The sequence below is a fragment of the Drosophila busckii genome, chromosome X, assembly GCF_011750605.1.
Source record: "Drosophila busckii strain San Diego stock center, stock number 13000-0081.31 chromosome X, ASM1175060v1, whole genome shotgun sequence".
Lineage (NCBI taxonomy): Eukaryota > Metazoa > Arthropoda > Insecta > Diptera > Drosophilidae > Drosophila > Drosophila busckii.
In genome coordinates, this window is record NC_046608.1 from 3,574,930 (window position 1) to 3,587,210 (window position 12,281).

Genomic DNA, 12,281 nt, shown 5'->3' on the forward strand with positions numbered 1-12,281 from the left:
ACTCGCAATGATTTCTCAACTTTGCTGCTTCATAAATTTGCTTCAATCTATAACTTTTGCTTAACATATTTGAAGAAGCGTTAATATTTAAAATTAATATTTTATTCTTAATTAGTTATTAGTTATTAGCTTAGTTTAATTTAATTTATTTAATTACTGACTACGCAATGATTTCTCAACTTTTCTGCTTCATAAATTTTCTTCTATTTAGAACTTGCGCTTGACTTATTTGAAGAAGCGTTAAGTAATATTTAAAATTGATATTTTATGCTTATAAGCGAACAAACTTAGTTTAATTTATTTAATTACTGATTGCTCAACTTTTCTGCTTCATAAATTTTCTTCTATTTTTGCTTGACAATCTCGGCAACTGGCATTTGATCAATAATTTCAATTAGCGCGCAGCAGCAGCATCAACGCTTATCAGTTAGTCAGTTGGCCAAGTTGTTGCCAATACTCATTAACGTGCTTGTTGAGTGGGCGTGCTGATAAGATTTGTGTGTGTGTGTGTGGCTCACACGCCGTTCCCAATGAGCGTTGCCGCGCAGTCTTAATATGGAACAGCAGCCAAGCGCGTGGCAAGTGCCACAGCAGCAGCAGCAAGAAGCGCAACAAGCGCAACAGTTGCAGCCACGCAAGGAGGAGTTGCATGTATTTGTGGGCGGTGGTGCACGCCCCACAGTCTACCGCTTGACGCGTCGCAAGCTTTGGCTCTGGCTCTTTCTGCTGCTCATTGCTGGCTGTTTGCTGATTCTGCTGTTTGCCTATTGGGATGCCAAGCGACTGCTGCCCAGCGCTCCAGGTGCGCTCTCGCTGCAGCTGGAGTCGGAGGTGCGCGTGCTCTGCTGGGTGCTAACCACGCCCAAGTACCACAAGACGCGAGCGGTGCATGTGCTGCGCACGTGGGGCAAGCGCTGCAACAAAATCTACTTCATGACCTCCGAGCCGGACGATGAGCTGGAGACCATTGTGCTCAGCAAGCCGGACAAGTACGAGCTGCTCTGGGGCAAGACCAAGGAGGCATTCACTCACATCTATGAGCACAAGCTGCATGAGGCCGATTGGTTCATGAAGGCCGATGACGATACGTGCGTATTAATTTTTATATAAAAGTCAAATTAGTTTGCTCTGAATTTCATTCCAATCTTGAATCTTGACTGAAGTGTCATAAGTTCTTATTGAGCTGCTCTTAGAATTCTTTGTAGCTTGCAAATTTGGTAAACGCTTCTTCTTCTTCTTCTTTTGCTTTTCTCACTCGAACAAATCCAGCCGCTCTAATATTTGAATATAATTTGTATTTTTCATTAATTTGCATTTATATTTACATATATTTATTCATCATTTTGTATTTTTATATTAATTTATTTATTTGTATTATGTGCTTATATTTATAAATATTTATTTATAAATGAGCTTCTTCATTAAATCTTGCTTAATATATTTTAATTTGGACTGCATTTTAATATTATTTAAGTTTTATTGTCTTTATTTATTAATGCTTTGCATTATTTATTTATTCATTTTATATTTATTCATTTATTCATAAAAGAGCTTCTTCATTAAATCTTGCTTAATATATTTTAATTTAATTTCATATTATATTAATTAAGTTTCATTGTCTTTATTTATTAATATTTATTTATTAATGCTTTGTATTACTTATTCATTCATTTTTATTTAATCATAAGTAAGCTTCTTCATTAAATCTTGCTTAATATATTATTTATTTATTAATGCTTTGCTTTTATGTCTAATTAATTTAATTATTATATTAATTGTTAAGCTTAGTGTGCCAAATTGTTTTGTATAATTTTTCGTTAGCAATTTTAATGCAACTGCGTTTTTTATGTATTTTAATATTTGTTGCTTTAGGCTTTAAGCAATAATCGATATGCTGCTTTATCGATTGCTACGCAGAGTTGCTTATTCGCGTTATATTTATTTAAAATTTCTTTTCATTTACTTGCTCAATCTTTCGATTTTACGCTGCATAGAATTTTATAATTTTATTGTAATTTTATAGATTAACATTTTATGCTTTTGTAACAAATATTGTTGCTTATATTAATTAAATAAATCTCTTGCTCTTTCTCTCTCTCTCTCTCTCTCTCTCTAGCTATGTTTTCATGGAGAATCTGCGCTACATGCTTTATCCCTATTCGCCGGAGCTGCCCATTTACTTTGGCTTTAACTTTAAGCTAATGGACAGCGAGCTGAAGAATGCTGTAAGTGCTGTCTCGCTTACACACACACTCGCGCTCTCTCTTTTTCTAAGCTCTAACAGTCTTACATGTCCGGCGGCAGCGGCTACGTGCTGAGTCGTGAGGCGCTGCGTCGCTTTGTGCACGGGCTGAACGACAGCAGCAAATGTCGAGAGCAGGACGATCATGCGGAGGACATGGAGGCGGGTCGCTGTCTCCACAATGTGGGCGTGCTCGCTGGCGATTCACGCGACGCAAAGATGCGCAATCGCTTTCAGCCCATGGCGCCGTACTCGACACTCATCTCGAGTTACTATGGACTGGACTTTTGGTACTTTAAGTACGCTTATTATAATCCACGCACGGTAAGTCGCTAACTAAACATGCAGCTAACAATTTTAAATCAATTTGTTGGCCTGACAGTGCATGGACTGTCTGTCCGACTATCCGGTGGCCTTTCATTATGTTTCGCCGGCAGAGCAATATGTCTATGATTACTTCAACTATAAATTTGAGCTGCATGGCCGACGGCGTTACAAAGAGCAGCTGCCGGCCAAGCTAACAGCAGCTGAGCAGCTGGTTATACCAGCAGCGGATAATGCGTTTTAGTTGTAGTTTGTAGGCGTCAATAAAGAATTTGATTGCTGACAATTAAAAATCAATGCATTTAATTTAATTAACAAGCAGCCAAGTGACAACAACAAGCGCGTGAGCCTCATTAGTAGTTGCAAGCTTATTGATTGTGCAAGCTGAAACTTTGCTGTAACAAAAGTCATAAAGCGACACAGAGACAGAGACAGAGACAGAGAGAGAGAGAGAGAGTGTGAGCGAGAGCCTGGCCCAAGTGCAGGTATCTTTGGCTTTTGTAATCAAATGAGCTGCAACAAGGCGACGACAGCAATGAACGTTGACGTTGATGTGCGCCCATTCAAGCTGCTGATGAAGTTGTAAGAGAGAGCGAGAGAGAGCGAGTGCGTGCGAGAGAGAAAGCGAGTGCTGTCTGGCGGGCATTTGAAATTGCAAAATTTTGTTTTTGGAGAACAGACGACAGTTGCTGTTGCCAGTGGCCACAACCAGCAGCAGCAGCAACAGCAACAGCAGCATATGCTTACTAAATGAGTGAGGGGGTGGAGGGGTGAGCGGCTGCCACACACTGTGTGTGCGTCATTGCTCTGTGGCAAGTTCTAATTATGCAAACTACCTGCTGTTACTCAATTAATCTTGATTACGCTTGTGTTATCCAAATATAATTATGTTGGTATTAATTACAGTGGCCAGCAAACGTTAACGTTGTAGCATTTTGGCCAAACCAAGCCGAGCCAAACAACTAGCCAACTAGCCAGCCAACCAACCAGTCAGCTGCCAATTTGCTGCAGCGGAAATTGTATCTGTATCTATAGCTGTGTGTGAGCCCAATGGCCTGGCACTAATAAAGCCAACGAATGTGCACAGCATTAGCAGTTGGCATCCAGTTGGCGTCGGCTGCTGCTGTTGCCGCATTAGGCCCAAAGTGTAGCGCATTAGGGCGCGAACGCCTCTGCCTCATCATAATCAATGTCACTCCCAAGCCCAAGCGACCCACATTGTGCGTCCAGCACCCAACAGCGCGCCCTCGCTGTCTGGCCTTTGTGGCAGTTGCATAAGCTACAAGCAGCTTAAGTTCTGTATGTTGCAACAATTGATGCACTGCAACATTATATAATAGTAAATAAGTTTATATTATATATTTTATTTAAATTATATTTACTTAAATTTGTGCTTGAACTACAATTATTTTTATTAAAATGCTGTAGCATTTTAAATAATTTATAACTATTTGATAGAATATTATAGTATAATTTAAAATTATTTTATATATAATATATAATAATTTATTTATATAATCTAAAATTATGTATTTGATAGAATAGCTTTAAATAGTTACGCATTATTTTTAATTATTTAAAGTTTTTAAAGCCGCTGCATTAAATTTAGATGCATATTTAGTTTATTTTATTTATTTAGTTTAGCTTTCACTCATTATTAGCTTATGATTGATTGATTGTTAACTGATTGATTATTTTTACTTAAAAGTAATTAGTCATAGTAATTTTTAGTAAACTTATGTTAGAGCTTAAATTAATTTTGGTTTCTCTCGTAGCTTGTTTATCAAAATGACAAATAATAGAAAAAACTATTTTCCAGTCGAATTTTTGCCTAACTCAAATAATAATAATTTTATTTAAAAGGTGCTTGCACTTTTCACTTATTTAAACCAACTAAGTTCGAGATTACTTAATATTATAATAAGATTTATTTTATAGCATTTTGACTGTATTTTCTTTAATGATTACTAAGTAATCTCATTTGCAATTGAATTATTTTTATTTAAAAAGTAAACTTAAGTAAATAATCCTCATTACTAATTTTTTAAAATAGCGCTTATTCTAAATTATGATAATGAATTAAAGTAGTTTTATTATTTATTTTTTTTTTTATTTATTATTGTTGATATCGCTCATTAATCCAAAATAATTTAATTGCTTGCTAATGCCTATTACTCGTACAATTGACTCACTTTAATTTATATATTAAACTTGTAAATGTAAAAACTTTATTCCCAGCCTCTTGTACATTTTTAAGAGCTTAAAAATAATTCTAATACTCCATTTGCTGCTGGTAAAATTTCGTTTGCTATTATTGTTAAATGCTTAAATTGTTTTTAGAATCCGATTACACACTTATTGGGGCAAGCAAATGAAATGCAGTGCAAAGCGGCGTATACGTAATAAAGTTGAATGCAGCTTGAATTTAATAATTGTGTTGATTTTGCAAACATGCATTGCACTCTTTTTCACACACACACACACACACACATGGACACATGGACACTGCATTGCTTTTCAATTAGTTCATTGTTTTTACTGCATTGGCCAAGAATAACAACAAAATGATTTTAAACATCAACTGCAGTGACGGCCATTGAACTGAAAAACTGTGTCATACACAAAGCGCATAGCAATGGAGAGTGAGCAAGAGTGAGAGGCAGTGTGGGAGAGAGAGAGCGAAGCATTTAGAGCAGACGTGTCTCTTAATCGTTCAAGCGTCGATGCGGCCGATTTATTTGATTTGCTTTGAGCTTAAACTACACACGCACACATACATAAATAGTTGTGTGTGTGTGTGTGTGTGTGACACCTGCTGGCAACACGCACACATACACACTTGAATCATTTTCAGTTTGTACAATTTCTATGTCAACTTGTGTTATTATTTTTTGCCTTTTTTTTCGTTGCTATTTTACTCTGTGCTTTTTTTTTGTTAGCTGATGTGCCAGTTTTGTTTAGCCAACTCACATACACACACATACACTTGCAGCTCGGCTGCACTTCCGGCCTTTCGGCTGCACCGGCATTGACTGTTCAACCATGCAACTCACACACACAAACCCACGCACACACACACACATAGAGGCATTTATATATATATATAGTATATATGCAGAACGGCAGTATCAGGTTCGCCAGCATATCCGGACTCTGGGCCTGGCATTGGACTGCGCCTACAACAGGCTCACCATTGCACAGTGGTACCAACATGCAAAAGCTAAAGTTAAAAACATGCCTTTTATTTATTTAGTAGCATTAACTAAATTAATCATTTCAAAATTGTAATTATTGCAGCAGCAATTGAATATTTTCAAGCAAAAATCAATTAGTTCTTTTTTTTAAATTCAAATAAATTAATAATACATTTATTTTTGTAGGTATATTATTAAATTAAATTGCTAAGCCGTGAGTATCAAGCACAATTTAAATATTATTTAGTGATAAGCAAAAACATCTTCTTTAAAAATAACAAAAGAAATTATAATTTAAATTATTAATATTATATAATAACATTCCTTTATTATATAGATTAATTTTTTTTTCATTAAAGAATTCTTTGCATTATTTGATTATTCATTTATGCATTCATTATTAGTGACAATCAATTGGTCTTTAATTAAATTAAATTAAAATTCTTTTAAAATTAATGTTACACATATTTGTTTTTGTTATATTTATTATTGCTTCGTACAATTATTTCATTATATATGCTAGTTTATTTATTTTCTATTTTTAATTTATATTTATTGCATTTGCCACACTGTTATGTATTGTTGTTATCGTCGCAACAATTGTTGCTGCTACTGTTGCCGTTCCTCATGTTGTTGCTTTTACTCTCTTTGGGTTGTCAGCTTGTTCAGCTTTAAGCCATTGAAAAGTTCTCAGTTGCAACTGCAAATTATGTTGGCTGGTGTGCTGATTGTTGTCGTTGTTGTAGTTGCTGCTGGTGCTGCTGCTGTTGCAATTGTTGTTTTTGTTGCTGACAGTGCCTGATAATGGCACACAATGTTTATTTACTTGCTTTAACATTTTTGTTGTTGCTGCTGCTGCTGCTCCTGCTGCTGTTCATTTTACCTTATTTTTCATTTGCCACCCGCACACGAACTCGATGTGTGTGTGTGTGTGTGTTGCATGCAACATGCTGACAATGAGACACTTGAGCATTTGGCGCCTGATTGCATGCAACGCACTCACCCACACAAACACACATAGAGTTGGCAATGGTTAAAATCTAGCGCTCTCCCACACACACACACACACACACACAGTCTCTCTCTTTCTCTCTCATGTTTGTCTGGCTTTTTGTGACTTTGACTTAACTTATTTGTTGACTCTATGACTCTGCAACTGCCACTGCCACTGGCGCTGGCTAAAGCGCTTGCTGCATGTGTGTGTGTGTGTGGCCGCTGCTAGCGTCGCTGTCAGCGTCGTAAAGTGTCATGCTGGATTTGCGTAATTTATGCTCTATTTGCCTTTCGGCTTCATTTCACTTTTTGCTCTTGCTACGTTTTTTTCTTTCTTTTTAAATACACTTTGCTAAAAAAAATGCCAAAGGGGATCTTAAAGTTGTGCGGGTCTTTGTAACAGCGAGTACATCAGATCAGCTGCAAAGATAGTGTTCACTATATAATATTTCTATATATAGCGCATAACATTTTTACAGCTATCTTTAATCATATATTTCAATCTTAACGAACAATTTTGAAGCCATAAACTTCACTGAGCGCAAAGCAGAGTTTACTGTGCAAGACGCCTTGAACATATTATTATTTCATTTTAAATTATATATACAACAGCAGCAGCACACATTGCTAAAGAAAAAATGCATTCATAAACACAACAAAATTTGAATTTGCATACGCCCCTAAATTAACGAACGATATTTATATTAAGTGGCTTATTGAACTGAGCATATGAACTGAATTTGCATACGCGCTTAAATTAACGGACGATATTAAGCTTGACTGGTTCACTGAACTGAACTTATGAACTGCAGATCGACAGTCAATGCTGCCCTGTTTTACATGCAGTGCTATCAGCTGTTCTTATGCAGTATCAGCCAGCATAATATCAAAGTTCGTTAGGCTAGCTTACTTTCGTTCACTATCGCTACCTATCGCTACTATCGCTCAGTTTCAGTGGGCGCATTAAAGCTCCCTACAGTTTAATTTGTTGTGCAAAGTGTAAATTGTTAGTGCAAGTGTCAATAAATAAATAAGTAAACAAATGTTTTGTGTTTATTTGTGCATATATATAAATATAATGATAAAGAGCAATCAAAATCCGACAGTGGCCCACCGCGTGGTTTTCTGTGCGCTTAATGTAAAGTAGCGGTAAATTGCAGTTGTGTGATCTTCTTCTTCGCTTTGTGCTTGCAGCGCAGCATCGACGGCAGTCACTCACGCAATACTTGCGCTCTCGCTCTCAGAACGGTAAGTCAGCGCTAACTTAATTATATTATTCCTTTTGTACTTTTCTCTTTGTTCTTGCGCCCGCGACTTGTTCGCTAATGGGCTGTTCTAGCATTCAGCTTTTGTTAGGCTTAAAGCTAACTTCGAACTCAGCTTTTGTCTGCTACAAAGTGTAAAAACGCTTTGGCTATGCCAAACTGTAGCTGTGGGTTTGCTTTAAAAAATGATTTCAACTACCACTGTGTGTACTATGGGTGCAAATGATATAATAGTGAACGTTATGCATGCATAGTCGTCAGTTTAAAATTCTAAAAAAAATATGCTAAATTGTAAACGATTTATAGCGCAATCTTGTGTTTTAATTTAGTTTTAGCTACTTCACTGAAGTTCCACTGTAACTTCAATTTCAATTTCATTTGCTTGCTTTAGCTTTGGCTTTGACTTGGGCTTGGGCTTTGTTTGCTGCATTATTTTTATAACATTTGCTCAATATGAGAACTCAATAAATTTTGCTACGCCCCACAGCCCACCCACATTGCTCTGTCTCTCTCTCTCTCTCTCTCTCTCTCTCTCTCTCTCTCTCTCTCTCTCTATCTTTCTCACTCTGCCTGGCATTTCAACAGGCGATTAGTTGCTCAGGTAGCGTTGCCAGTTAGCTTTCGGCCAGGCTTTTGGCTGTGGGCCCCGAGTCTTGGTCTTTGCTTACTTGTGCAACAGTTGAGCGCCATGGGGCAAATTGAATGGTTGGCATTGGCATACACACACACACACACACAGACAGAGACACACGTGAGCTCTGAGCAGAGCTGAGGGTTTTCCTTGGCGCCCTTGCTTCCGGGCTCTGGGCTTGGGCTTGGGCTCGGGCTTTGGGCTTTGGGCTTGTGTGGCAGCTCTAATAGGTTTTTACATAACACACACACACACGTCGCAAATAAATCTAAATGCAACAGCAGCAGCAGCAGCGACTGCGACTGAGGCAGCGACAGTGGCAGGAAACTTCATGAAAAATCCTTTGGCAAATAAAATTTACATACACACACAAACACACTCACACATATACGTGTCGACTTTAGCTTGTGAATTTATTTGAAAATTTATTGAGTTTTCGTGTTAACCATGCATAATTAAGTTTTGCCAAGCCTGCCAAGGAGCAAAAGAGAAAGCGAGAGCACGAGAAGGGGCAAGTGAGCTGGGCGCGGTATTATTTTAGCCAAAGGCAGTTGGCCAAATATAAAAGTTGTTGCATTTAAATATAGTTCAGAGCCAGGCTTTGCCTCTCTCTCTCTCTCTCTCTCTCTCTATTTGTGTTGCAAATTTAAGCAGCAAGTTGCAATTGCAGCAATTTAAAGCAAGCATTGAATTTATTTAAACAACTGGCAATATTTAAGTTGAATTTGTTTCAATTAATTTATGTTTACTTTGAGTAGCTCAATGTGCTTACAAATTATGCGCATTATAAATTCGTTGTATGATTTTTTATAAATTTTAGCGCTAGAATTTCTTGTCATATTAATTTATATTTGCTTTGTATAACTTTTATCGATAGTTACCAACTTGTGTCTCTGCATTTTGGCAGGTAGGGGGGGGGGGGGGGGGGGGGGGGGGGGGGGGGGGGGGGCGGGGGGGGCGGGGGTTTGAATTCGTTTTATGCTTGGGCAGTAGGCGAGTAGCATAAGAACGTTATGGGAAATCAAGTTATTTGACTGCTGCTCGAATTATGTTTTCTGATTGCATTTGCCTTATTTCTGAGCAGCTGAACTGAACTTCATCCATAATGCAGGGGCAACTTTTGCTGCAGACAGTGGCAGCCTTGTCAAGCATGTTGCCTGCCACTGGCGTTGCCGTTGCCGTTGCCGTTGCAACGTGCCACAGTCGCGACTGCTTTGGCTCTTGGTCTTCTTCTTGGTCTCGTGTGCACTTTTTGTTGCTTAAGTGAAATGCATAAAAATCAAATAATTTTCCTGTTTTTCATTCGCTGCTGCTGCTGCTGCTGCTGCTGCTACTTGCCACACTGTCTGCCAGCAGGCGGCGCTGCTCTCATTTTTTTTGCTCTTCTTCAAATATATATTTTATATATAAGTTATATACTTTTGACATCGCTGCGCTTTGCCAGTTACTGCCAACCAAGCTGGCAGCCCAGCATTCGAAATGCTAAAAGTAATTTCCTCGACGCTAGTTGATAGCCATAGCCACCACCCACCACCCACTCAACACCCACCCATCGCTTCTAACAGACAACAGCTTGACAGCCTTAAACTATGGTAACTTACATGTTATTGACTCTTGTTGTTGCTGTTGCTCTTGCTAATCATTTGCCACACTCACTTGTTTCAAATTATTTTGAAACAAAAACATTTTTGCAGCCCTTTAGTTAAATTGAAACCAACAAAATGTCAATGGCATTTCATATTGTTTGTCAAAATTGAAGTAGGCCAAACTCAAAATATTAGTTGCATGCTACGCATTTAATAGCAAACAATTTTTACTCATATATATACAGGGTGTTCCAGGGCTGAGTTATTTGCAACTGTGTTTGAAAATTAAAGCTTCAATATAACTATTAGCTCTCAATTTTTATTTAAATCATAAAATAAAAAAATTACACTTAAATGTAATACATAATTTATTTATTTAATATATACAGGGTGTTCCAGGGCTGAGTTATTTGCAACTGATTTTTTTAAATTTAAAGCTATTAGCTCTCAATTTTTATTTAAATCATAAAATAAAAATATTACACTTACATGTAATAACCTTTTTATTTAATAAATTAATATTTCAAAATAATGCAAGTTTTCAAGTGTAAAAAAAATGTTTGTTTTTTGAGTTATTTTTATTTATTAAACATTTTTAAAACTATATTTTAAAGCAAAAGCAATTTTATTAATATATGAATAATTAGAATTAGTTAATTTTATTATTATTAGCTATATTACAATTTATATATTGTTAAGCTAAAGCATTTTAGGCACCCTGTATTTATGTGTGTGTATAAAATGAAACGCCAAAAGCATTGACAACCAGTTTGGAATAAAACCTGTAAATTGGTAGCAGGGAAGCCTTGTCTAGGACCAAGAGCTTTAACTTATTTCTAGAAATTGGTTACAAAGTTAGCTACGAAGTAATTTGAACCAACTTCAAGCTTTTCATTTTATGTATAAACTGCCTTTGTGCTTGTTAATTTAATTTGCATGTATTATTTACCACTGACTGTCTTTATAAATATGAAAATGTTATAAGCGATTTAGCCGAACTAAAAAGCTGCTTGGCTGGTTCGAATATAAAATTTCATATATGCAATTGAAGTGTGAAGCGCTAAGTGCAGCTAGCTATAGCTTTACTGTTATTAGCTGAAGCTAATGGCTATTGATACTTTTATTTTTCGTGTGACGGCAAAATACTTTAAGGCTTAAGGGGCGTATGCGCAATGCTGCGATTTACATAGCTCGCTTTCGTTTCGGTTTGTCATACGCCGCAAATCGAAATGTTATTTATACGCCGTACGTGGTGCGCCGCCTTGTTGCCCCAAGTTGTTGCCGCCGCCGCCTCCTCCGAAGCCTGGAATCTGTTTTTGATCCTAATGCTGATGGCGACAAATGCAAGCAGCGACGTGCAGGGCTTAGTCGCTAGTTAAAGTTGGAGTCGGAGTCGGAGTCTGTCTGCAGTGTGATAAGATTTTGACAGTCTCTCCCTTTTTCTCTCTGGTTGTTGCCTTGGCTGCAATTTAATTAAGGCAGCGATTGCTGCTGCTCTTTGCCATTGTCTCTGGCCAGTCATCATTACACACATGAGTGAGCCTTCAGTCTCTGTGTGTGTGTGTGTGTGTATTTTTGCAGGTGGCTGCAGTGCTTAGGCAAAGGCTTCGAAAATTGCTTTCAGCTGAGCTGCTCTTGATAACGCGCAGCCAAGCTCAGTGGCAAGTTGTTGCAAATTGCCTGCAGTGCTGTTGCAGCTGCCGAAAACTTGCAACAATGCAGCTACAAAATCTACTCATTTCTTTTTTTGGGTCGATTGTGTGTGTGTGTGTGTTGCAAGTTTGCAATGTTTACCCAATGGCCGCAGCAATATTTGAAGCCAGCAATTGCATAATAAATATGCAAACTTTGCAGTAGCGGCTGCTCCTGGCGCTAATCAATGCGCCAAATCAAAAGTAAACAGTGCGAAGAGTGAGAGAGAGAGAGAGAGAGAGAGAGCGAAAGAGTGGGAGCGAGTCGCAAAGTTTTTGGCAGCGCCCGCCCAAGTGCCACTAAATGTTGAAATGACGCCCGCAGTCAAGTCAACCACGTGGCAGCCACTTGACT

At 37.7% G+C, this 12,281-nt stretch overlaps 1 protein-coding gene across 1 annotated transcript; it reads left to right on the forward strand.

Annotated features, from left to right (window-relative positions):
- Positions 1 to 555: 555 nt before the first annotated feature.
- LOC108605412 (glycoprotein-N-acetylgalactosamine 3-beta-galactosyltransferase 1) lies at positions 556 to 2,844 on the forward strand. Its single transcript, XM_017995081.2, has 4 exons — positions 556 to 1,088; positions 2,117 to 2,225; positions 2,285 to 2,566; positions 2,625 to 2,844. The coding sequence occupies exons 1-4, from the start codon at positions 556 to 558 to the stop codon at positions 2,808 to 2,810; spliced, it is 1,110 nt and encodes a 369-aa protein (XP_017850570.2). The 3' UTR covers positions 2,811 to 2,844.
- Positions 2,845 to 12,281: the final 9,437 nt, after the last annotated feature.

Bases quoted from the DNA above. Each gene is read 5' to 3' on its own strand.
- LOC108605412 (XM_017995081.2), top strand. From the start codon at position 556: ATGGAACAGCAGCCAAGCGCGTGGCAAGTGCCACAGCAGCAGCAGCAA. The intron at 1,089-2,116 runs GTGCGTATTAAT...CTCTCTCTCTAG, and splicing joins ATGAAGGCCGATGACGATAC to CTATGTTTTCATGGAGAATC. The intron at 2,226-2,284 runs GTAAGTGCTGTC...AAGCTCTAACAG, and splicing joins ACAGCGAGCTGAAGAATGCT to TCTTACATGTCCGGCGGCAG.